At 41.3% G+C, this 26869-nt stretch overlaps 1 protein-coding gene across 1 annotated transcript in view; it reads left to right on the forward strand.

Moving 5' to 3' along the window:
* The window catches only part of CPD (carboxypeptidase D), a 49295-nt gene extending 24770 nt beyond the window's left edge, over positions 1-24525 (forward strand). The window contains exons 4-21 of the mRNA XM_072138351.1: positions 337-506; positions 900-1252; positions 1343-1534; positions 3178-3345; positions 4950-5059; positions 8171-8273; positions 9468-9610; positions 9682-9851; positions 9943-10260; positions 11260-11455; positions 11705-11840; positions 13134-13283; positions 13555-13650; positions 13738-13802; positions 15538-15669; positions 17398-17583; positions 19210-19309; positions 19957-24525. Coding sequence (XP_071994452.1) covers positions 337-506; positions 900-1252; positions 1343-1534; positions 3178-3345; positions 4950-5059; positions 8171-8273; positions 9468-9610; positions 9682-9851; positions 9943-10260; positions 11260-11455; positions 11705-11840; positions 13134-13283; positions 13555-13650; positions 13738-13802; positions 15538-15669; positions 17398-17583; positions 19210-19309; positions 19957-20183 — 3015 coding nt within the window. The 3' untranslated portion in view covers positions 20184-24525. The remainder of the gene's footprint in view (positions 1-336; positions 507-899; positions 1253-1342; positions 1535-3177; positions 3346-4949; positions 5060-8170; positions 8274-9467; positions 9611-9681; positions 9852-9942; positions 10261-11259; positions 11456-11704; positions 11841-13133; positions 13284-13554; positions 13651-13737; positions 13803-15537; positions 15670-17397; positions 17584-19209; positions 19310-19956) is intronic.
* Positions 24526-26869: the final 2344 nt, after the last annotated feature.

Here is a 26869-nt window from a genome sequence, read left to right on the forward strand (position 1 = left end):
ACTACTTGGTGCAACAACCTAGTGTATGCAGATTGACCTGGATTAAAGACCCGCATCTTCCTAGTCTCCTCCATAGTGTACGGCGGACCCCATTGGACCCCTCGTTTAAGTGCTCTCTAGAGGTCTCATCACAGAGACCCCCACTGATCACCAAGTTTGTGGGAAACCCCTTTAACATTGCTTAGGGTTCCCAAAATACCAAACCTGACCCTGGTTATGTTTTCAGCCTCCTATGATTTAGTTTAATCATTTTCTTTGAGGACTGACATGCTTTTCTGTGTAAACTGTTTTGTTTATAATAATAATAATGATGTGTGTCCGCCCTTCTAATCATAGGTTCACATTGGTGCCAAAGGCTTTGTAAGAGACTCCGTTACGCAGAAAGGGATTGAGAATGTGACTATATCCGTGTCGGGGATTAACCATAACATCACCACTGGGAAAGTGGGAAACTTTCAGAGATTGTTAGCTCCTGGGACCTACAACATCACTGCTTCAGTCACAGGGTGAGTAGGTATATAGTCAGTGGAGGGCATGGACATGAACACTGTATGGAAAAGATGAAAACCCTTATTAAAGGTCCAAATCTGCTGCCATTGTGGCTCCAGTCTCCCCACGCGGGATTTGGTGTTCCTGCTGCAGAAGATTCTGCTTTGGCCTGTTAGGGGAGGTGCACGTGAGAGCAGAGATCTGCTGCAAATTTGATGCAGGAAATCTGAAGGTCACTTTGCTGTAAATTTGATGGACGAAATTATTGAAAAACACAGAGTTCTCCTCTATGGGAGAAGAGAAATCCTCAGACAGAGAGGTCCCCCAAAAGGCTGAAAAGCAGAATCTTCTCGCTGTCCATGGAAGTTGTGTACTTGTGCATACTGAGACCCCCTTATTTCTCTGTCTAGGTATCTGCCGCTAACTATTCCTCAGGTGGAAGTAAAAGAAGGTCCAGCTACTGTGATAGAATTCTTGCTAAATCCTTCAGTATTGGTGGATGAGACCCCAGACACTACTATTGCTCCAGTACCTACTGCTGAGCCTACAGTGACTGTAAAAGCTGAGAACAAACCTCCAGGTCACAAAGCAATCCAGCCCGAGGATTTCCGCCATCACCACTATTCTGATATGGAAATATTCCTGAGGCGGTACAACAGCGAATACGCCAGCATCACACATCTCTACTCTGTTGGCAAGTCTGTGGAATCGCGAGAGCTTTATGTGATGGCGATATCAGACAACCCACTTGTTCATGAGCCAGGTAATTTTCTACTGTTCCTTGGAAAGTAATACAGAGAATTTGATTAAGGACCGTGTCACTCTGTAATACCTAATCTTGACCTTATTGCAGGTGAACCAGAGTTTAAGTACATTGGGAACATGCATGGCAATGAGGTTGTAGGAAGAGAACTGCTTTTAAACCTCATTGAATATCTGTGCAAGAACTACGGTACAGACCCTGAAGTCACACAGTTGGTCAATACTACCAGAATACACATCATGCCTTCAATGAATCCAGATGGATACGAGAAAGCACTAGAAGGTAATTCTGTAGCCACACAAAATAATCAATTTCTCTTCAAAGTTCTGATATTGTCAGTTAAGAAGGAGAAAACATGTTATCGTCTGTCGTATTGTGCAGATACTATGGAGCCGCAGCCCGATTTATGTTCAAATATAGGTTTGTTGTTTTTTTTTTTTTTTTTTTTTTTTTTTTAACACGTCGGCGTGTACGTCAGGAAAGCTCCCAGCATATATACTGAATGTGTCTATAGACAAATGCTGTAAACTGTACTTCATCCTACTGGAAAGAACAGATACTCCTTAGCAGATATTGTAGTATTGCCCCTGCCAAACTTATGCTGTGAGTGTTGCCTCTGTTATGCAACTTTCTCTCTAAGGTCATTATGTCATTGAGGAGACCTAAAGAGTTTGACCTATCCCACTGTATGGCATCTATCTCCTTCCTCTGCTGAGCATATGCTAGTGGTGTTCTCCCTGTCATGTTACCCTCCATAATGAGGGCAGTTAACATCTCTTGAGACTCCCTGAACATCTGCAGCAGAGATTCAGTGGGTGCTGACGATCACTCCTTCTACTTTTTGGGGAGTAAGAGCTGAACTGGAGGAAGTATCCTACTGTTTAAGTATACTGTGGGATATGTCTCAGTAAGGATACGTGGAGACCTTACAATGAAGAAAGCAGACAAAGTACAATGAATACAGCCCTGGGGAACATTCAGAACTAGTGTCTGCGAGCTAGCTGCAAAGACTACAACTAGCTCACAGCTGCCTTAGACATTCCTTGTGCATGGACACCGTGTGGTGAGCACCGCACTTTGTCCAAGCAGTGCGCCCGCTCCACAAAAGATGGGGAAGATCCTCATAACCTTCGTGGTTCAGCTCTCTATGGAGAGCGGAGGGGTGAGCAGTTCTCAATCATCCCTTTTATCCTGTCTTTCGGCTTATGGAAGCTTTAGAATTAAATTGGCTGTAATTTGCTATTTAGACATTCCTCTTACTCCACCTCACTAACCTTCTAGCTCCAGGCACTCTGACCATTGTAATCTTCTTTATATTTATTATCCGTGGACTCCTCCTTTCTTCTAATTTCAACTAATGACTCCAAAAGGCTATGGGTGTGTTACAGAAGCCCTCTCTCCTCTTGCTTCACAAGCTGTTGTCACACACTGCATCTTGTCTCCATCTCGCCATCCCCCTGCGAGTCCTGTAATCTCTGAAGCAGTGAGCACATGGTGGGGGGGAGTGCTCCTACAGAATGTAACAGGCTGTGAAGCTACAGCATGGGGAGGGGGGCTCTGTTAACTCACCCAGTTTTATTAGCATACTATTAAAAGTTGATTTTAGAAAGAAGTAGGCATGATCTATGAGGAAGTGTCCCTGGTTTATCATGATGGATTTTGATGGTAGATTTCTTTTTAAAATGGATAAATGTTGGTATTTTTATATTCCCTTATTCAGGATATGCCTTAACCCTTCTTGGGCATCTGATTGGCAGCTTCATCTGTAACGCCAGCCGTGTCTCTAAATAAATATGTCCAGCGTTGCTCACCCTTTTAATTTAATTTCCAGCAGTGTATTTTTGCATAGAGCTGCCTGAAGACTTGTACTTCTAGATGACTATGGAGAACCAGCTGACATTTTTCGCCTTCTTGTCTCTGTCTAGGGGACCGTGACGGAGTTATTGGCAGAAACAACAGCAACAATTATGATCTTAATCGTAATTTCCCCGACCAGTTCTTTCAAATCACAGACCCTCCGCAACTTGAGACCTTGGCTGTAATGAGTTGGCTGAAAACGTACCCATTTGTCCTGTCCGCTAATCTCCACGGAGGTAAGTTATTCATTACACTTGTGCATTGTGCCCTTCTGTCTCGTGCAAGAGCTACAAAGAAATGGGTAAGAGTAGAGAACAAAACGGTAAACTCGCTGCTTCCTGGGATTGTGGTCCGGTTGGTTCTTATGTCATTTACATCTACGTCATAGTGTTCTATTACCGGCCGTGTGAGTGAATACTGATCTGCAGGATTTTACAGAATCTACATATAGGGGAGCAACACTTAGGACAGAAGTAATTTAGAAAATTGTGGTATAACATATCTGCAGGTTCATCATAAGCTTAAACTACAACCTAGATACTTCAAATGTCATTTCCTTTTGGTGAAACCAGTTATTCTATAAAGGTTTTTAGACTGATTAGATCATGTTCTAGTATTTTCCTGGAAGAAGTAAGGAAGAGCGGCTTCCAAGAACTGAATCAAAGGCAACCAGAACTATTTTTGTTACAATGAAAAGCCTATAACTTAGGGCTGTGTCTTGGCTGAAATCATGAACCCTGTTTTAAAGGGTTTGTACCAACCTGGATTGTTATATCCTATCCACAGGATAGGGGGATAGAAGTATGACGTTAATACGTTCATGAAAATGGGAGTCGCTTACTATCTGAATGAAGCAGTAGGTCGAGCATGCTTCCTGCTGCTTTTTTCCATATTATAGCATTATCTCTACTACTCTAATTGCCAGTGAATGGGAGTGCTGGAGATAACTATTCAATTGGAGAGAACGGGACCCCATTATCAGTGGGACCCCCCAGCAGTCCGACCCCACCGAATGGATTCTGGTTGGTACCAATTTTTAATGGAGTACAGGCTAGTGACTTGCAGGTCATCTTGGTGATACCGTTTACCGTTCATACTGCACAATATGGAAAACTACACATTGCATCACTCCAGATGATCATCTTGGGTGTTGGTTTTGCTCTCAAGAAAGTTCTTTATTTTCCATTTTTCCCATGTTTTTAAGAATTTACAGACCTCTTACTACTTTTGCATCTACCAAGTCTTCTTAGTTTCTTCAAGGGGTATTTTTTTTTGTAATTTGTTGGGGGGCAGGATATCGGGTAATTTTACCAAATATACATCTATTAAAAGTTCTACTTCGCTATCTTTTATAGGTAAAGTGAAGCCTCCTGTGTTTTACCTCATCAGCCGTACATTCCTGGCCATAAAATGGCCGCAGATGGAGGGTCATGGGATGTCTAACTGTCCATAAGCAGTCACCCTTCCAGATTGACTAATCAACCGTGATCTTATATTCATGAATACTATAGTAAGGTCCTGGCAGGGCGATTGCTCATGGACCGTTAGAGATCACATGACCCTCCTTCTATGGCCATTTTATGATCTGGCTGATGAGGTAAAAGACAAGAGCCTTTACTTTACATATCAAGAAAGCGGTGCAGAACTATTAATAGATGTATATTGGTACGTAAATTACCTAATATCCTGCCCCCCACACTTACACACATTACTAAACACATGAGGTGAAGTGGCCAACCCCTTTTAGAATTCATTAAAGAAAATAAAAACTGCCTATTGTACATCTGTATATGCAGATTCTCTTTTTAGTTTTCCTCACAGACTTGGCTTGTGTCTGCAGGTTCCCTGGTGGTTAATTATCCTTTTGATGATGATGAGAAGGGTTTGTCTATGTACAGCAAATCCCCAGATGACGCCGTGTTCCAGCAGCTGGCTCTCTCTTACTCCAAGGTGAGGCTAAGGCCGAGTGCTCTGTCATGTACCAGCGGCGGGCACAGTGCCCTGGGGGCATCTTTTGTCTGCGTCATACCTGCCTGTAGTCTATACTATGACCTTGCTGATAAATGGACAAATTCTCAACCCAGCGACACCTCCACATTTTTAGTAAATGTTTTGAGGAGTTTAAAATTGTATGACCTTCATTTTAACAACTAGCTGCTAAGTATAAAGCTTAAAGGGGTTGTCCACTTTCAGCAATAATTGATATAGTTTGTGTAAAGAAAAGTTGTCTTATTTTCCAATAAACTTTCTGTATCAATTCCTCAGTTTTCTAGATCTCTGCTTGCTGTCATTTTATGGAAAGCTTCTGTTTACTTCTAGTGTATACAAATCTGACCATGGTCACACAGGTGCACAGTTAGTTAGTATAACGGAGTTATAGCTGTGTGATATAACGAGCCGTGCACCTGTGCGACCATGGACACATATCTACCCACTAGAAGTAAACATAGAAGCTTCCTATAGAATGACAGCAAGCAGAGATCTCAGACAGTGAGGAATTGATACAGAAATTATATTGGAAAATTGTATAACTTTTCCTTACACAAACTATATCAATTATTTGCTGAAAGTGAACAACCCCTTTAAACTTGGAACACTGTTGGTGCTTAATCAGAAGCCTACCTAATCCCACCTCCACAAATCCAATGCGTATGCATAGGGATTATACTATTTCTTCATATTATGTAAACCGTATTCAGGCACTTTTCTCCTCTGTACACTGGGTATGATTTTCAGTTTCTCCTAAGCTGGGGTTGGTGATCTCGCTGCTGTGACTGAACAACCACCCACCCCCACTCCATCCCTCTGCGCAGACTTGCCTGTAATCTGACACTTCATTGAGCTTCCATCTATCTTGAATCCGAACAGTTTTCAGCAGAAATTTCAAAGTAAAAATTATTTTATCCTTAAAGGAAATTGGCCACCAGGATTAAGGATTGTAAACCCAGCACACATACACGCTGGTGTGTGCCCCCTCTTGCACGACTTGCTTTTATTCTATTTGCTTATGCCCTCATTTTTACCAAAAGCACGTAAAAGTCTTGCAAATGAGTCTGAGGGGCTCCGGACTCTTTAGACGTTAATGGTGTCTGCAGCCCCTCAGGCTCATTTGCATAACATAAGCTTTTTTTTTTTTTTTTTTTTTTTTTATAAACCAGGGCACAAGAAGCTAAAATAAGTTCAGAACCTACCAGGTGGGGCACACACCAGTATGTCTGTGTGCTTGGTTTACAATCCTTGGTAGTAGATTTCCTTTTAATGCAGGGAAAACGATAGCAGCAAACTAAGTGGAGAAAGGATCACCTTTTTTGATGATATCGGCCACCGTGCTGCTTCATCTCACTTGTGATTAGTTAGTGATTGTCGAAAAAGAAATCACGAAAAGGCAGAAGCCGTGTTCATGCTGAAAATGTAATAAGCTTATTTTATTAACATGGCACCAACATATTCCGCAGAGCAGTACAGAGATTGCCATTACTTACATTAGTCTTTTTCTCAGGGGCTCACAATCTACATAGCAAATGAACTGTATATGTTCAAAGTTCAGACTGTGTAAGGCTGCATTTACACTGACGTATGCTCCCCTGGCCGTAGCTGGCGAGCATATGAGATGGAGAGGAGGAGGGATGAGCGCTGCTCTCCCCTCTGCATAGGGAATATAGCCCAATGAATGTTACGGCCAGAGATGGTGAGTACAAGTTGTGTTGGCTATGCCTAGTGCAGGCGCTATAGCCGTCTATAGGGACGTCGTACGTCAGACAGTCATGTGAATGCGGCCTAAGGAAGACTCTTGTACTAGAGGTGTCACTGGTGTCCCATCATACAGAGAGCACTGTATCCATAAGACAGTTGTAGCCCAGGGGCACCTTTGTTTTGGGAACTCGTTCCTATGCCCCCTGATTTCAATTTGAAGCTCCTCTGAAGAGATTTCATTGTGTGTATATTGCAGAGTTGCTTCCAGCCATTCTGTTATGTACTGAGGCTTTTGTGTGTTTGATTGGGATCCAAGGCAAATACTTTGCCTTCTCCTCCCTTTTCCCCAGCATTAATATTCCGCTATACTAAACAAACTCTGCAGCGCACAAGTCTGTAGTTGTAAGAAGACAAAGGCTTGGATCAATTTTTAGTTTTTCTCAGTATTTATTAAATTGATACAATGTGAAAATGGGGCGAGTGATAGACGTTCTGTTTATTAGGGCGACTTTTCTTTAAATTTGATGACTGGTCATGTTAATGATCTGATTAGGGCCAAAGTCTAAGCTTTCCAAGCTGGCCTTCATTATTATACATTTCTACATTGTTCTGTGTGTTGAAAAACTTTTAAGGAACTTTCTATAACTTATTTCTGTTTACACGGCTAACGTGATTTTCAACAGGAGCCATGGTGGCAGTGCCATCTAAGTCGCACAGTAGATGTTAGATCCCACTGATGTGTAGTCCATTGTAGCTTTGCTTGCGGTTATATTCTGCAAGAATAGCGCCACCTGCTGGACTAGTCATCTTATATTCTCTCTTGTACCTGCAGACTTTATGCTTCCAGTTTAGTTTCAATACAACCTAAAGGACACACCACATAAAGAGGATTCCTAAAAGTGTTGAGAATAGAGCAAAGAACCTTGCAGACTTGAATAAAATGCACAAAACGCCTTCTTCTGGTAAAAGACCTATTCTAATTTTGAGGGGTCTTTTCAGTATCAGGCTGATGGCATATAATTATCCATGGATGTGTCTTCATAAATAGTGGTTCTATCTAGGACCAGATCATCACTTGACTTCATTTAGAAAGGGTGGCCAATATTTGTTTTAGCATAGCGCCACCGTGTGGCAAGAATTGAAAGTGCATTAAAAAAACAATTTTGTTGAAGAACATGAACTTTTTTTTTTTTAGTGCATATAGAGATGGAGATTAATCATTGGATGGATGTACATGATTCTCTAGAGCTGATGTTTTTCTCTGTTCTTGAGAACCCCCCTTCCTCATATTAGTCCATGCTGTTTAGAAGGGTATGTTCTGAACCTCACAAACCCCATAACAATGCTTTTTATTTCTGTTTTCATTAGGAGAATATTAAGATGTTCAATGGCATTCCATGTAAGGAAATCTATCCCAATGAGAATTTTCCTCAAGGCATCACCAATGGTGCAAACTGGTATAATGTCCCCGGTAAGATGTGATGTCTTCCTGGTCATATTTGCATTGTTTACTATGCGTTACCATGTTATAGGTATAAAGCAAGTTATAGGTGTACCATTGTGTAAGCTCTGTTGACATTTTTCAGCCCACTAAAATATTTACAGCACCCCATTGTGCACTGAGACTGTTTTGTGGCATTGAGGAGATGTAATTGTAGTGGAAACAAAGTATTATTAGATTTTTGATGTGTAGGGGCATGTCTTCCCCTCCACCCTGCTTCCTCTGTACCCTGTCTTCTCCCTTCATTAGCATAATTTTAGAAGTTGGTTATCTGTGGTCTCCTAACTTCTAAAATCAATGTAAAATGACCAGAGTCACAGTGCCTGGATCTTTAAGTGCCCCTGGTTTATCCATGCTTGTTCTTGATGGTAGATCTACTTTTAAGTGTGGTCCGCATCCTTGTAAGAGTCCATGGTCTCTCTCAGTAATCCCTTTCCTCTACTTCCACCTTGGTCTTTGTGGATAATGCCTTCACTGCCCAACATCTCCGACTCCAATATAACCTGGACCTGTCACCCCCCAAAAAGACCCCCACTCAATATGTCACCCATAATACTCTCCCCAGCCCCTTTCTACCTATGACAAAAAATTTAGGTTCGTTAGTTAGTTTTAATCGATCCGACCTCTTACCAAATAAGAAGTCGATTCCTCGTATCCTGTTCCCTGCCAAGTCTGCCTTATTCATGAGAGGGCCGGCCGATACACCCCCTCAAACGCCCCTGTCAGCGGTGAACTGTAAGAATAGCCAGCAGCCGGGCATATATATTGCACAATCGCTGCCGGCTCTCTGTGATGCGGCCGAACTGACAGCGGCTGCGTCGTGCTTATTCACTATATGCCGACTATTCTTACAGGTCCCCGCTGACAGGGGCGTGAAGCGGGGCGGGGCTGTCGGCTGGACCCCTCATTAATAAGGCCGACTGCCAGGGATCAAGCTACAAGGATCCGACCTCTTACCAAATAATCGATTAAAACTAACTTTGCGAACCTAAATTTTGAAAAAACTGTCATAGCTAAAAAGGGGCTGAGGAGAGGATTATGGGGGACATATTTGGTGGGGGTCTTTTTGGGGGGTGGCAGGTCCTCTTTTAGGAGAAGTTTCCATATGCTATTTATATCTCAGAAACATATGTAATATATTGTTTGTTCTTTTTCCTCTTGTAGGTGGGATGCAGGACTGGAACTATCTTAATACAAACTGCTTTGAGGTGACTATAGAGTTGGGTTGTGTGAAATATCCCATGGCCCCAGAGCTTCCGGCTTACTGGGAAAGCAACCATAGGTCATTGCTGGAGTTCATAGAGCAGGTAAGTAGTCGCTCACAGGCGTTTTATCACCATGTGTTATATTGAACACTAACCCTGATTCCTTTTTTTAGGTACACAAGGGAATCAAAGGATTTGTGCTCGATGCCACAGATGGAAGAGGAATTTTCAATGCGACAATCAGTGTAGCAGACGTTGATCATCCAGTGACCTCTGATAAGGCCGGGGATTACTGGAGATTGCTGGTCCCAGGAACGTATAAAGTCACGGCCTCAGCCAGAGGGTGCGCATATCTACAATTAACACTATTTTAGTATTTGTCCGAATATTGTCACCCTGCTAATATTTTATTTATTTATTTTGTTTCCCCAAAGATATGTTCCCGTTACAAAAATGGTCAACGTAACAGAAGGAGATGCCGCAGTGACAAATTTTACCCTTGTTCGCTCCGGCACAGATTTGCACAAAGAAGATAAAGGAAAAGTATCTGTAATAGAGCCAGAGAAGCCAGACCCCAACACGCAGGAATTTGAGACCCTCGTTAAGGATCTTTCTGCTGAGAATGGTCTGGAGCACCTCCTGCTGAGCACCTCAAGTGATATAGATCTGTATCGCTACAGACCTTACCATGACCTCTCTGAAGCCCTGCGCGGACTTAATCTCAACTACCCCAACATTACTAAACTTACTAGGTATCCTTCAGGTTTCAGTTTTTATGTAAATTAAGTAACAAGACAAGACAATAAACTAATCTAATGTTAAAGGGGTTGTTATTCCCCATCCACAGGATTGCATAAAACTAGCTGGCCATGAGGGTCCAACTGATGGGACTCCCAGAAATCTGGAGAATGAGGGTCCCATTCTCAATAGATGATGGGTTGGCCGGCCGAGCATGTGTTCTACCACTACATTCGATTGTTTGAGAAACTGCTGAGCACAGCGCTCGTCTATCTTCGGCACGCTTATACGGTGTACATAGCCGAGAGCTGTGCTCAGCAATTTTCAATACCTTTGAATAAAGGGGAAAGATACATGCTCGACTTGCCTCTTATTTCATTAGTGAGTTCAGGACCCGTGTTCTCTGGATCTCCCGATTTTAGTCAATTGAGGTCCCAGCAGTTGCACCCTCACAATCAACTTGTTATCTTCTATCCTATGGGTAGGGGATAACACATATTGTGGATAGAAATCCTTTAATATCCTCATCTCTCATTAAGTAGAAACCCTTCTTCTGTGTCTTTTTTGGTTCTGCTTACCTCCTCTCCTGGTTGGTTTAGGCTTCTATGCAGAAAAGCAGTGAAGGCTTGTGCTGCAGCCAGTTGTCTTTCAACAGGAACCAGGGCTAATCTAAGACTCCGGACAGGTATTGCAATAAAACAGGTAAAGAATTATTTTATATGTGTCCTGAGTCTTGGATTAGCCCTGGTTCCTGTTGTAAGACAACTGGCTGCAGCACAAGCCTTCACTGCTTTTCAGCATAGAAGGCCAGGTGCACTAAGGGGGGTATTGCTCAGGGCTTACATGATCCAAACCTGGCCTGTATAGGGTATATGGGTGAATATAGGTTTTTAGAGGATATTAAATTTGTTACAAAACTACATGTTTTTAAATATGATGTTAAGTTTTTGGCTGTATTTTGCTTGCACGGATCTGATAAATACAACTTTTTTTTTTTCTGTGCTTATTCTCAGGTTGGGTCAGAGTGTTGAATATCGCTACATTTGGTCTTTAGAAATCTCTAATAAGCCAAACATTTCAGAACCAGAGGAGCCAAAGATCAGATTTGTCGCTGGTGTTCATGGTAATGCGCCAGTCGGCACAGAGTTGCTCTTGACTTTTGCAGAATTTCTCTGCTTGAATTATAAAAAGAACGCCGCGATAACAAAGGTGAGGCTGGAGGGTGTGGTGTGTGACTAGAAGTAGTAGTATGTTTGGCTTTTAACTTTCTTCTACTGTGATGTCTCTCTGCCCAGATGTTATTGCTTATATTATACCCCCCCCCCCCCCAAATATAAAGAGTGAAAACGTGTAACATCAATTTGTTTGTAAAATACAAGATAAAACCAGATTTAAAAATAATAATTTTCTGATAACCCCTTTTAAATGTGTTGTACATTTTTTGTCTTCTATTTTTAGCTCATTGACCGGACAAGAATTGTTATCGTGCCATTAGTTAACCCAGACGGACGAGAAAAGGCAACAGAGAAAGATTGCACCTCAAAGATGGGTCAAACCAACGCCAATGGCAAGGATCTGGACATGGACTTCATAAGTAAGGAGCTCTTCCTTCTTCCTGTTACTGCATTTTCACGTGTTTTTGATATATTTTTAGCATGGCTAGACCGGTATTTTTGGAGCAACGGCTTGGCTGCTGCATCAACTTAAAAATGCATGGTGTTTCTGAAAGATTTCACAAGGTCAATTTTCCCTATGTGTGATCTTGTATTGTCCACCACTGCATAGTATCTGCTCTTACAAATGATCCAGACCCATATTTGAAATATGGATTATGGTTTCGCACAGTAAACCTGTCTGTAATTAAAGGGGTACATTTACAGGCCACTAAAGCAGTTTTTACACTGATCCTTAGTATAGGTCATTATATGATCATTTTGGGTCAGTCACCTGGACTGTGGGAACCTCTGCAGTGGATGGAGCCTAAAGCAAAAAGCTAGAACCACTCTCTTCTAATCCACTTGAATGAAAGCTGAGCTGCAGTACTCCGGCTCTATACAGTGAATCGGGGCCTCTCTTTCCATTTCTTTCTGTTGTGTAAGTCCCAGAAGCAGCTAGAACAACTGATCAGTGCGGGGTCTGGGGGTTTGACCCCTATTGATTGTATACTGATGGCATCTGCTGAGCAAAGGTCGGTATGGAAAAGTCTGCTTTCCAATCCAATTGCTGAGATCTCCACTGATGCCTAAATCAGATCGCTCTGAGCGAGTGATATATTGATTTATAGTAAAACCTTACACCTCCTACAAATCTCTGCACTACACACTCGGCTGTCCAAATAAAGCGGACCAGAAACTGAGGCACAACATGGAGCTCAGCACTTGTGCCGCCTCATTTTAAAGGTCTTAGAACGTTTATTTGTTGGGAGAGGTCTGGATTCCTAAACTCTCTGTTTCAAAAGTTTTTAAGATGCCAAATACTCTTGATACATTGGAAAACATTTTATACATTTTCTTATGCCCCAATCCAGTATTGTTTACACCAAAAAAAAAACCTTTTGCATGCAGTGCCACATTTATCAAGGGTTTAGGGCGGCTTCTAGACGCTTTCATGACTTGTATGACCGTATATGTGTGGTTGGGGTTTCTTTTGATAGAGGAAACCACACCTATGAATGCGCCCGAATTTTGGCTCTAAATTCTGCTGTAAACTAAACCAATTAATATGAACTACATAGTCGGACTAGACAGTCTTCTGCTGCGCCAGATTTATCCTCCAGTATGAGACCCTCCAATACATCTGGTGCAGTATAAGACTAGGCTGGAGTCACTCATACTTTGAGACACTTTTGTAAATGTGCCCCTTGTAACTTGTCCTCCTCTCTTTTTAGGTAACTCTTCAGGACCAATTGGAGAGAGGGAAAAGGAGACGAATGTGATTATTGACAGTTTAATATTGAAGCAAGATTTTACCCTTTCTGTAGTATTAGATGGAGGCTCTCTGCTGGTTACATACCCCTACGATAACCCAGTACACACAGGTGAGGTTGGGAGGATGGTACCACCATGTAGAAAGTCTTTTAATTGCACTTTTGCTGAGTTATATAATTTATTTTAGGGTTCACTTTTAATAGAATCTTAATAGTTTAGCAAAGATATTTAATGAAAGAGTTACACAATCTTCCATTAAACCTTCTGTACCTATACCTCAAATTTCAGATTCTTATGTTATATTTGAGACTTTGCATTTATTTATTTATATCTATTTTATAATCTTTTTTTTTTATTTTTTTATTTTTTTTATTCCTATAGTGGAGAATAAAGATACTCTGAAGCACTTGGCCTCTGTCTATGCAAATAACCACCCTACAATTCACCTCGGGCACCCAGGATGCCCTAACAAGTCTGGTTAGTATAGATAATACAGATTTTCCTGCCTTTTGTGTTAATGTATCTTGTAGAATTACATGTTTTATATGTTGTATGTTCCTCTAGATGAGAATATTCCAGGAGGAGTCATCAGTGGGGCTGAATGGAGAGGACATCAAGGCAGCATGAAGGTATATGTCTTAACTGCATGGTTTAAAGAGAACCTTTCACCAAGTTTTAACCCACTAAACTTACCAACCTCCTCAAGTAGGGTATTAAATGTCCTTTCTAGCATTCCCTCTGTGAAATCTCACCTGTTTACCTATTAAAAAAAAAAAAAACAGAATCTCCTCAAGTTAGGCAGACATGACTTTTCTCACCTCATTCTCTCCTCACCTCATCTTCTGTTCTATAGCACCTAGAAACATGCTTTTTGTGTCATGTTAAAGATAAGGATCTTTTCAGATTATGACAGAGCCTGAAATACAGGCAGCTAAAGTTTGTATGTTCTCTCCGTGTTTGCGTGGGTTTCCTCTGGGTCCTCCGGTTTCCTCCCACACTCCAAAGCATACTGGTTGGTTGATTAGATTGTGAGCCCCATTGGGGACAGGGACTGATTTGGCGCAATCTGTGTGTCCTATATAAAGGAATTATTATTAATTTTTTTGTTTGAAAAGACTTTACCTCATTGTATAGATAACTAAAGCAATTTCTTTTTGTTGTAGAACTTAAAGGGTTATTCCCATCTGCACATTCACATTTAATTAAATTCATTTGCCATCTGTAAACATTTTTTCAATTGGATGTTATTAAGAAAAAAAACGTTCCTGTGTGAAGATAATTTCTCATAAATGTCGTCATGTTGTCCCTTAGAAACGAGATGGCTTCCTCAGATACGACCACCTCACATTTTGGCAGCAGTGGCCAGACATGCGCTATTGAGCCCTGACTAACCACCTGAGTTCAGTGATCATTACCACAGGACGGCTGCGGGACCTGGAGTAACTCCTCGGACAGTTAATAATCAGAAACTTTTTCCTTGTGCAATGACTCCAGCAGAGGTGGCCGTAACCAAGGACACGGTCTTGTTTCTAAGGGACTATATGACTACATTTATGAGAAATTATCTTCACACAGGAACATTTTTTCTAATGACATCTAATTGAAGAAATGTTTACATGTGGCAAATGAATTGAATGTAAATGCCCGGACGAGAATACCCCTTTAACAGTTTAGTTGACACAAGTAAACTTTGTAATGTACTTCATTAGGTAAAGCTGCTTCTCTGTGCCTTTTTTCTGCTTCTTTCTTTGGCAGTGTATCTGAAAGTTTTCAGACCTCTGTACACTTGAGGCCGATATGGATGCTGATGATCAGCTCTTTCTATACTCAATGATTCAGTTCTGGGAGGAGAACTGTCTGTTCCAAGTTAAAGGAGTTGTCCATTATACATATACTATTATTATTATTATTATTATTATTATTATTATTATTATTTTATTTTTTTTTTATTTTTTTTAGACATTTTTTGGCTGGGGGGAGGTTGATAAAAATTGAAGGGCATATACTCTTTTCTGATGAACCGTATGCCATCCTGACTTGTGCTTTGCGCCTGCAACAGCCTGAAACTAAAGCTTTTGCAGAGACCAGAATACATATAGATTATAATAATTATTCCTTTATTTAGCGCACACAGATTTTTACTATTTTATGTAACATTTAGCATTTAGTAAATTGTCTTTTGCCATTTTCTCTCCTTAAGGGTGTGGTCATGAGTGTTGCTAGCGCTGCATTTATAAACAACACCAGCACACAGGGACGGGCTTCCGCTTATGAAAACGCGTATGCAAGCGGACGCGTTTGGTGTGTAGACACGCTCTGTGTCACCACACCCTAATGAATGTTCTTCTTGTGTGTTGGTTGCAGGATTTCAGCGTAACCCATGGACATTGCCCAGAGATCACCATTTACACAAGTTGCTGTTTATTCCCTAGCGCTAGTCAGCTGAAGTCCCTGTGGACGGACAACAAGAAAGCCCTTCTTGCGATGCTGGTAGAGGTAAGTGTGGAGAGTAAGATCATACTGGTTACTTCATCTTTGTTAATAATCTATTAAAGCTTTGCATTCTTCCCTCTTAGCATCTTCTCCTTCACTCTGTTCACTTCTAAAGTCTGATCACTGAGAGATCAAGTTTCAGTTGCTGCTTGTAGTCTGTGGAGAGCAGAGGAGGAGAAGGATGACAGAGGAAGAGAGAGTAACGCAGATTTTTACAGACCCAGTGCTGGATTTTACAGCAAAATTGCTTAGTACTGCTGTATGAAGTCCTTCATGCTGCTCTTTCATAGGAAGAGTTACAGATATAGGGGAGCAGGATCCAATTCTCTGTGCGCCTGCAGAATGCGAAAATGTTGGATAAGTCTGAAATAGATTTATTCTTCATGTACAAACATGGCAGCTCATACTAATGGTCTCTCTGAACATCAGGTACACTTTTAGGGAAATCTACCAAAAAAATCATGCTTGAAAAAACGGGGATACTTACTCATAGATCCAGGCACTGTTGTAATCTTCTTATATTTGTTATCCATGGTCTCTTGCTTCTAAAATCAACTTTTAAAATTATGTGATTCAGAAGGGTTCTGGTGGATGTTACCAGAGCCCCACTGTGCTGACGTCACAGGCTGTTGCATTGTGCATTGAACTCTTCCTCTCCCCTCCCACTGTGTGAGATTACAGCAGGTAGAGGGAGCGGGAAGTAACAGTGTAACGGCCTTTAAAGCTGGAGCACCACAGCGCTTTGGTAATACCCTCCGAGCCCTTCTGGGTAATTAGCATAATTTTCAAAGTGAATTGAACAGGAATGACGCCATGGATAACAAATGTAAGAAGATTACTACAGTCATGATGCCTGGATCTATGAAGAAATGTCCCTTGTTTATCATGATGGATTTTGATGGTAGAACTTTAAAGAATTAAAATTCCAATAAATAAATTGTACCTTCAAACAGATATTAGAAATCAATTACATATGTGTAAAGGAATTTTCCAATTTGGTCATTTTATTCATTTATTTATTTACCCATTTATTTTACGATTAACATTAAGAAAACATTAGACCTGGTTCCCCAGCTGGTTCTTTTTTGCGGACCCACAGACTTCTATTGCCTTCTGTGATCTGCATGTATGAAAAAAATACATCGGGTACTAAAAAAAAAAAAAAAAAAATTCCCGGACAACGAATCAGTCTGAGAGCGCCAACTATTCACCCTCTGTGTCTCCCCAAGGCATCTAGAGACTGGTATTCATATGGGAACATATGTTTTATATCAGGTTGAGATGTAGTTGGTTGCTAAGCGTTCATATAAGAGTACTGAAGAGTTCCAAGGGTTAACGAGGTGTAATGAGAGCCGGCAGTAACGTAAATGGAAATTGAACGTGTAATAGAAGGTGGATTTTAAAGGTGTCCATCAATAAGTGATAGGAACTGAATACAGCGAGCTCTGCTCACCTTTACCTTGACAATGGGGATCACTGCAGGCTTCTTTGCAGGTGTGTTGGTGGCTTTTTCCTTCGCTGCTTCCCCCCTGTATAACACCATTTCTTCTCTTATTTTCTGTGCTGAAGTTTTTCGGTGTGTGTGTGGTGTTTTTTTGGTTTTTTTTTATTTGTTTTTGTAATGTTAATAGGATCTAACAGGGATCTACATAAAAGGCACCACCTTGCAGCAATGCTTCACGGGTGACTTCATGCAGATTACTACTCATGATGGTGTTTTATCGTTTACAGGTACATAAAGGTGTACACGGCATTGTAAAGGATGAGAAAGGGAAGCCCGTGCCTAAAGCAACAATTATATTCAGCGAAGGAGTGAAAGTGTACACCAAGGAGGGAGGATACTTCCATGTCCTGCTTGCTCCAGGTTTCCATAATATTAATGCCATTGCCGAGGGATTCCAGCAACAGCACACACAGGTATTACTGGATGGATGCCCCATCAGCATTGTGAGGCACTAGAACGAGTTAAAGCCTAACTAAGCAAAACGCCATAGAACAATAGCGCAAATGTTAATAGTGAACTTTGTTATATACTTTTATTTAACAAACCTGTTGTTGTCTAATGGCTTAACTCTATACAGTCTCTGGATAGTCTAATCACCAATGAGAACTGGATCATTAAGGAAAATATTCTCTATGTATAGAAAAAGTTTATCATTGGCCTCCTTATCTGTCTGAAATGAGTGGACTTCAGAAGCTTTTCAGATACAATGCTCCCTGCAGAATAGAGAGAAAACTGCTTTACTTAAGGGTTAATCTACCACTTAATGAGTGATAGATTTCATTTAATGCTAGGTTGCATATTTATGCTATGGCTGCAGCAGTGATTATCTTCACTGTGCTGCCGCAATACTTCCGGCAGTCATTAGGAGAGTGGAATAAGAGAAAGGAGGCAGGGGACATGTGCTCCAGCGCCCCCTGGAGTCCTTGTGCATAATGTACATACAAATAAAGTTTTTAAGTAAAACACAAGAGCAGAGCGCCTAATAAATCTATAGCTATGATCGCTGTTGGAATCTACCCACTAAATGGGGGAAATCCTTAAATTAAGTATTTGCAAAGTTTACTATAATCCCCTCAACTATTCATTTATGAAAAAAAAAACATTCGTTATAGATTTTAGTTGCTAGATAAATCTATATACTCAGTAGTTGTTTGAGTTTCTAAAGTAGACACAACCCAAATTGCAGGATGAAAGGGAGAAAATGGGAAAAGGAAGTATTTTCATTTAATAAATTACATCACAAAGTTTTCCATTATCACCTTCTCTATTATGTGTATGTTGTCCTTTATATTGGCTGGCTGCTTCTGTTACCCTTGTCCCACGGCCGGGTGGAGAAGGAGGGGTGGTAGAAAGCGCTCCTCACCCCTCCCATTTCCATTGAAAGCCAAGCGACCCCGCGTTAAAATGGCTAAATATAGGACATGTCTGGCTAGTTCATTCTGTTGCCGGGCTACGTCATGATGTGGTGAGAAACTGGGGCAGATTTATCAAGCTGTCTCATGGTAAGAATGTTCTTAGTTGCCAATGGTAACCACTTACAGCTCCGCTTTCATCTTACCAGTGCTCATGAATATTTTAAAGCGGAGCTGTAAGTGGTTGCTGTGGGCACCTAAGAACATTCTTACTTTTAGACAACTTGATAAATCTGCCCCACTGTGTTCTCACCGTGCCATAGACTTCTAGGGAGGCTTTGATGCGGCCGAAAATTGTGCAGCCATATCACCAGCCCCCATATGCTCCATGAGGTCTAAGATTTGGGCTTCTGTCTCTTCATGTAATTCCAGACAGACTGGATGATAAGATCAGGGATTTGTGGGGGACATCACTTTCAGGACACACTGTTCTTCTTTACACGGAATTAAGTTCTGTATGACGTTGTCTGTTTGGGGTAATTTTCCTGCTACAGAATTTCTAACACTATTAAAAAATTGGAATTTATGTTCTCTACTTACTGCTTTATCTCCGCTTTCCCGTATACATGTTAGTCCTTGTTCATACAATGTATCTCGTTTTCATGGCTTCTGTGGCTTTCTTCTTAGGTTCATGTTCGACACGATGCAGCCAGCCTTGTAGAAATAATCTTTGTCATGGATAATCGCATATTCGGACTGCCCAGAGAGTTGGTTGTTACTATTGCAGGTATGGCTATATTGTCTATTGTTTCATTGGCTGGTCGCCATGTTTTTTTTGTTGGAGTCAGCATGGAAAGGAAGAGGCATATCTGATACTAAGAAATAATGTATTTGCCTTATGTGAAGTGCATGGGTTATTATATAGTAGATTTATGTAGTGGGTTTTTTTTTTTTGTTTTTGTAACAAGCTTTCTGCCCAATCTGCCATTCCATTCATTTTAATGGGAGGTAGTGTTGGATGCTTATTATTTTTAACGCAAATGAGACCATTGCTATCACTGATGTGTATGGCCTCACAAAGGTAAGTCCAATTGTGTTAAAGGAAACCCACCATCGGTTTTACTGATGGTAGACGTGTCCTATTGAGAACTATGGACTGTGGAGGGAAGGCGCAATTGGAGGAGTGAATAAATTAAAATACGAGGCGCACTGAGGTGCTCCAGTGATGTAGCCGGAGCACCCCAGGCTAACCCTGCGGTCTGCTGTGGATAGGAGACGACTGCCTCTTAATCCAAAATGTAACATGTGAACACAGCCCAAGGGGCCAAGACTTAGGTTTTAGCCAAGCGTCCCCTGGATTTCCTGCTTTTGCCATAGTTAAGTTTGCTTGTTATGTGTAAATATGAACCCATATTTTTCACAATTTATTTTCAGGAGCCACAATGACGGCTTTACTCCTGACCGCCTGCATCATCTGGTGCGTCTGTTCCATCAAGTCCAATAGACACAAAGATGGATTCCATCGCTTGAGGCAGAACAACGATGACTACGAGGACGAGATCCGCCTCATGTCTGCCGGATCGAAGAAATCCCTCCTAAGTAACGAATTCCAGGATGAAACCGACACAGAGGAAGAGACTCTATATACCAGCAAGCATTGAGGAGACACTACACGCCAGGATGAGTTGCTCCAGGCGGGATACGGAGATCTGTCCACTCTTTGGAACAATTCCTAGTTCGGCTGCGGCAACGTCCTGCGATTTGTATCTGCACATTTGCCATTGACCTTTTTTCTTGAACTACTATTTTTGTGTTAAGTGCTCTTTCATTTTTACAATACTGTGTTTGTGAATGTCTGGATCCCATTGTCCGCTAGCAAAGCAAAGTGACGATTACGGATCGCGACGACGTGGATTGCTTCTAAAGCCTTACCAGCTGCCCATTTCACTGTACAGAGGCCTTCCCGGGGCGTTAGGATTTATCGCAATACTCCGCAAGGTGCTCCGCCGAGCCTCTGTATTATGTCTAATCTATAATGTCTCTACATAAGAACAATGTGACTTTTGGGTGAGCGTGTTGTCGGCTTATTGTATTGGATAACTGATGGGGATTTTGTATTGACCAGATTTTTTTTTTTTTTTCTGCCAAAAGGGGAAAAGAAATGAAGAATGGTTTTTACCTGAGAACAGTTTTATAATAATAGTCGCAGATGGTTTGGGTTCTCAGGGTTTTTCGTAATGGGGTTCTGGAACAAAAAGTGTTTGTAATTTAATGTGCTTTTCTAGACACTACCATGATGGAGGTGACGTTGTAGGTACAGTGGACTGCCCTCGTGTCACTAGGCTGCTGACTGGTCAGCAAGTGTTCATTTCCTAATCCTTGGCCATTTTTGCTATGTGGCAATAAGCACATTTTCCAGCTTTCTAAGCTTCTGCATGCTCTTCACTGTCACTCACCATGGCAGAACATCTACATACACATGAACAGTGTGCCATCACTTGTTTCATTGGCTAGTACACTGCCCCATGTATTTCTATGTGCTCCTACACATTGCTGTGGTTTCCAAGGCCATCGGTGAACAGACTACCTGAGCAGCAGTTCTGGAGCAGGACCTGAGTTTGGGGCTTCTGCGGGGCTCATGCGCAGATCACACATGGACTGCAAACAAGAGATCGTGGGTCCCTTGTTTGCTGCCTGAGATTGCACATGTTCATGTACAGGTAACCTAAGTTTTTGGGAAGCATTTCTCACTGCAGTACATGCTTATTAATGCACTACTATGCTTCTTTTCTTGAAATGCAAAATGTTTTGCTACTTTGAAAAGCGACATGTGGTCCAAAGTTTTCATAGGTGAAAATCAAAGTCAATCGGATCAAAAGTCATAGACGAATGTTAGAAAATCATATTGGGGATTTCTATGATTTTGGATCACAAATGCTTTCCACATGGTTGTGACTCTACTACTACTACTACTACTACTACTACTACTAACCACTACTACTCTATTTATACAGATCTTGCTGCAGAATTGATCTTTGCAGCCTATTCCTAAAGTACAAGAACATAATTCTATTAAATCATTGACCTGCTGCAAATAAAATCACTGCTAAACGTTGGTTCTTACTAGCAGATTTTTTTTAACCCTTTACAATACATAGAATCCATTTTAAAAAAAAAATCATATTCCCAAAGAAAAGTGCAGCAATAACTTCAATTGTACCTAAAACCCTTAGAGATCTGACAACATTCTACTCAAATAACTTTTACTTAGACGGTTGTCAGATTATTAGAATCTCTGGAATCTGTGAATGTCACAAGGATTTGAGCATTTTAAAGTGTCACTTTATTGAGGATGAGTAGTGACTGACAAGACGGTGCACCAATGTGATCTTATGATTTTATCAGATCCTTTTGCCTTGATTCTCTCTTAAGGGATCCGATAGTTGATTTTCTATGTATTGCATGATTATTCCATACTAAAAGTTTTTACTTCTACCACATCCCATTGATTTTAGTAGAAATTTGTGCAAACTTTAAAGGGGGAAATTAAGAAATGGAAGTTGCAGTGGGTACATACATGTGGATTAGTCCCATTGGATGGGGCGAGTCAACCTACACAACCTTAAAGAGGACCTGTCACCCTAAATAAACCTATTAGGTGCTGCTTACTAAAGTAAGCAGCACCCTAACCCTCCCCCAGTAATTGCAGTGTTAAATCGCTAGCTTTATCGGAACCTCCAGATAAAGCTAGTGAACACTGCATAACACGGTCCTCCGACCACTGGACCAAGCGATGTACTGCCATGTATATTCATGAGGGGGTGGTCCGAGGAGGTGGTGACTATCACTTGAAGCCTGGCAGTCACTGCCGGCATATGGTGTGGAGGGGTGGTCCGGGAAAGAAGCTAAGGAGTGGAGAGCGCGTCGGACCGCCCCCTCATGAATACGCCGGATCACTGTAAGCTTGGACCAGCGTTCGGAGGGCTATGTACTGCAGTGTTTGCTAGTTTTATCAGAATGTTCCTGGAAAGCTAGCGATTTTAACACTGCTATACCTGGGGTAGGGCTACTTTTAGTTAGCAGCTACTAGGGGGTTAATTTAGGGTGAAAGGACCTCTTTAAGGTTCAGCATTTGATTTCCATCCCAGATTTCTTCAAATTGGCAATAGATTATAAATCTTCTATCTATACATTTCCCAACTACTAGTTTGATTTTTCTTTCAGTTCTTGCCTTGTCTGTAAAATACAGCTCAAATATTTCTGCTTTCAGTCTCAAACTGTATATTAATGGCCGGAACTTACAAATCGCTGCCAAATCCACTGCCTCTGTTGTCTCTGTTTATTTTGTGTTCTGACTTTAGCCTTGGATTGAGTTTGTCATTTCTGCAGTAATTCTCCATGCACTTTCTCCAAAAATTGCATTTGGATGTTGAGATTACATTTTTTTTTTTTTTTTTTTTTTTTTTTTTTTTTGATGCGATGGTTGTCTCCCTTTTTAGGGCCTTAATTTATTACTATGAGCAATCAATGTACATTTTACTAACTCGCTGGTCCACTTAAAGGCAAAGTCTAGTGAAAAAGTTAATACCTATCTTATATGTCATTTGAGAATATCATATAGGCGAAGTTGGAGATATTGGATTTTCAGAACAAAAGGACGCTCTACAGTAGAGATCTCAGAGTCCCTAAATATGCCTTCGAGATTTGTGGAGAGGGAAATCTGAAACAATATTCCAAACAATATATGATTTGATGGATTTTCTGTAACAAGTCTTTGAGCTGTGCCTAAGGGGTTGCCCAGTATTTTTTATTGACGGCCTATCCTAAGGGTTGTATCTCGATATTGGTTGGGCAGGAGACACCTGGTGTAATACAGAACCTTGAAGGGGTTTTCCAGAGGTCCGAAAATATGGCGGCTTTTTCCAAAATACAGCGCCACACGTATCCATGGTTAGTGCTGGTATTGCAGCTCAGCTGTATAGAAATGAATGGAGCTTAGTTGCAATACAACACACAACCCATGGTTAGTTGTGCCACATTTTCCTTTTTGAAGAAACCGGCCATTTTTAAAAAAATCTCCAGACAACCCCTTTTAAGCGGTGGTCAGTTTCTGTAACTACAAGATCAGTTCCCACTGAAGTAGTTAGAAGTTGACCGTGCAGTTATTTTGCCTCTACACTGAGCCATCTGCTGCCGATCTGATCTCCCCATAGGACCCGCACTGATCTAGGCCATCAAAATAAATTACTGGCCGCACCTTTTGGCCCTCTTTCCATTTTAGAAATCTTTGCTTGGAGATGACACTTTACCAATGTTATCTCTTTGCATCTATGACCTACTTTGAGTTTTCCCTTTGTGACCTCCACTGAAATGACCCCTCGGTGCGCCCCTTCGGCGATCTCCTTGGAGAACACTCATGTATGTTTTGTTTTTTAGAAGTGGGTAGATCACTAACTGCCTCTTTAAGGATCAGTCGGCGGGTGTACAGCGCTCAGGTGGGTGCTCCTGCCACCTTGTTTTAAGTGCAAGTATAGAACCCACCAGGGTCACATGTAAGGATTGTCACTGTCCCTGGCCCCCTACTACACATCCATTTAGTATGTTTGCTCTGTACATCCCGAGGCCATGCAGTATTACGTGCTTTTGTCAGTGAGGCACTCCGGACCATTCTTTGCATTTCGTCCCATGCTGTATAGATATGTAGTAACTCCTGAAGTGCCTTGTTGCAGCAAATGCATTTGCAAGAAACGATATTGTGCGTGACAACGTTGCAACACTTTACCAGGGGGGAAAGGGATTCCCTCGATCTCATTGATGGATGTCTAAATCGCTTTAAGAACCCATCTCTGTGTTGTACTCTGATACCGGTACCGCATTGTTCTGTATTGCACTCGTGCCTGTTAGTAGCCCATTCTACATGGAAATGTTAATTTTTTTTTTTTTTTTTTTTTAATCTTGTCATACTTTCGTGGAAATAAATAAAGAATGCATATTTGTGCCAGAGTCATGTGGATGATTTACCTCCATTTACTGCCTCTTATATAATGTGTTATAATGGAGAACTATTTATTTATTGCATAAGATTATATTTTTTTTTTTTTAAACCGCATTTGTGCTATTTTTGTTGCATTTTAGTCAGACATCTTGGTTTCCTATTAAACAGGTTTTCCCACAAAGGAAAGTTAGGCCCTATTCACAACACTGAGACTCACAACCTGACGGGGGGGGGGGGATCAGAAAGTTAGGCCCCGGATAGGACCTAAATTTCCTTCATGGGAAAACCCCTTTAACAATATCCAAAGTGAAGCTCATTAAACTGCTAGCACCCTCAGGTGATTATGAAATTTATTATTAGAGCCGTCTCTTCATAGTATCATAGTTTATACGGTTGAAAAAAGACATGTCCATCAAGTTCAACAAGGGAAGGGATTTAGGGGAAACAATTCTATATAACATAACCATCAATGTTATTTAGGTCTAAAAAGGCATCTAGACCCTTCTTGAAGCTTTCTGCTGTCCCTGCCGTGACCAGCGCCTGAGGCAGGCTATTCCACAGATTGACAGTTCTCACAGTAAAAAGCCCTGTTGTCCCCGGTGATTAAACCTTGATTTCTCCAGATGGAGACAGTGCCCCCTCGTCTTTTGATTTAATCTGAAACAACTTTATACCATATTTTTTTGTATGGACCATTCATATATTTATATAATTTATATAATAATGTCCCCTCTTAGTCGTCTATTTCCCAGACTAAATAAATCTAGTTGTTTTAATCTTTCCTCATAACTGAGACCCTCCATACCCCTTATCAGTTTTGTGACTTTATGTTGAACCCTCTCCAGCTCCAGGGCATCCTTTATATGAACCAGTGCCCAGAACTGGACAGCATATTCCAGGTGAGGCCGAACCTCTTATGTGACATCTCACTCGATTTTATTTAAAGGGAACCTGTGACCAGTGACCTAATTTTCACTAAAGACAGATTGTAAAAGCCAATGACACCTACATTGCAAATCTGCCTTTTCTAAGCATTTGCATTACAATATAATTGTGTGTTTTATAACTTACATTGCATCCTGACAAAATTCTGGGGTAGTCACAGGGGCTGGACTTTGGTTTGGATGCATTTCAAAAAACATGTGACTTGTCTGAGCTGCAGGCTGTCTCCATCTTTGCTCCTGTACAGCTCCTCCCTCCCCCACAGATGTCATCTCACCAGGCTGTGACCTCTTGAGAAGGAGCTGTACAGGAGCACAAAGGTGGGGGCTGAGCTCTGAGGAGTGAGTAACACAGGCAAGTCACAAAATCCTGGGACTACCCCAGGATTTTGTCAGGATGCAGGAGTAAGTTATAACACACAATTATATTGTAATGCAGATTTGCACTACAGGTGTAATAAGCTTCTGCAACCTGTCTTTAGTGAAAATAAGGTCCCTGGCGACATGTTCCCTTTAAGTCCTGTAAAAATGAGCAGAGAAGAGTCATATTTACCCGAGATGAGTAACATTTACAGACTGTAGAGAGAGTTTCATTCTGAGGCCTCTATCTACCGCTCTACGATACCTAGAAACCCGCTTTTAATGACATTTTAAAGATAAGTATCTCCTTCAGATCAGGCTTGTGGTCCCACAAAGACAGAAATACAGGCAGATAAAGAAATGGTTGGAAATGCAAGCTGCAGATGGTGAGAGTAATAAATAGGGAGGAACTGGATCACTCTCTCTAGATCACAGATCCACTAGCCTGATGCGATCTGAAAGATGAGATTTTTTTCACTTAAAGGACATCTACTGTCAGATTAGCTGATGGTAGATGACTACAACTCCCTCTCCCGTCCGTCCCCGGGTACACTCATCTTCTTTTACTATAACTTGTAATGACCACATTTAGGAGAAGCATAACTTTATAAAATATGCAAATGAGCATAACATGCCGCTATATAATTTATTCATGCTCCCCCCTCCCCCCCCCCCCCTTCTACATGGTGTAAAGAGAACCGGTGACATCACCAACCCTCTATGCAAACCTGTGCATCACTGCTAATGTTGTTCTCGCGCATGCGCTAGTACCGAGTAGGGCGGAGCCTTAAATCATATTGTGGCAGAGCACATTTTACTTATTTACATATTTTATAACGTTAAATACACTCACCAGCCACTTTATTAGGAACACCATGCTAGTAACGGGTTGGACCCCCTTTTGCCTTCAGAACTGCCTCAATTCTTCGTGGCATAGATTCAACAAGGTGCTGGAAGCTCCTCAGAGATTTTGGTCCATATTGACATGATGGCATCACACAGTTGCCGCAGATTTGTCGGCTGCACATCCATGATGCGAATCTCCCGTTCC

Source organism: Engystomops pustulosus, chromosome 2 (assembly GCF_040894005.1).
Source record: "Engystomops pustulosus chromosome 2, aEngPut4.maternal, whole genome shotgun sequence".
In the NCBI taxonomy this organism is placed as follows: Eukaryota; Metazoa; Chordata; class Amphibia; order Anura; family Leptodactylidae; genus Engystomops; species Engystomops pustulosus.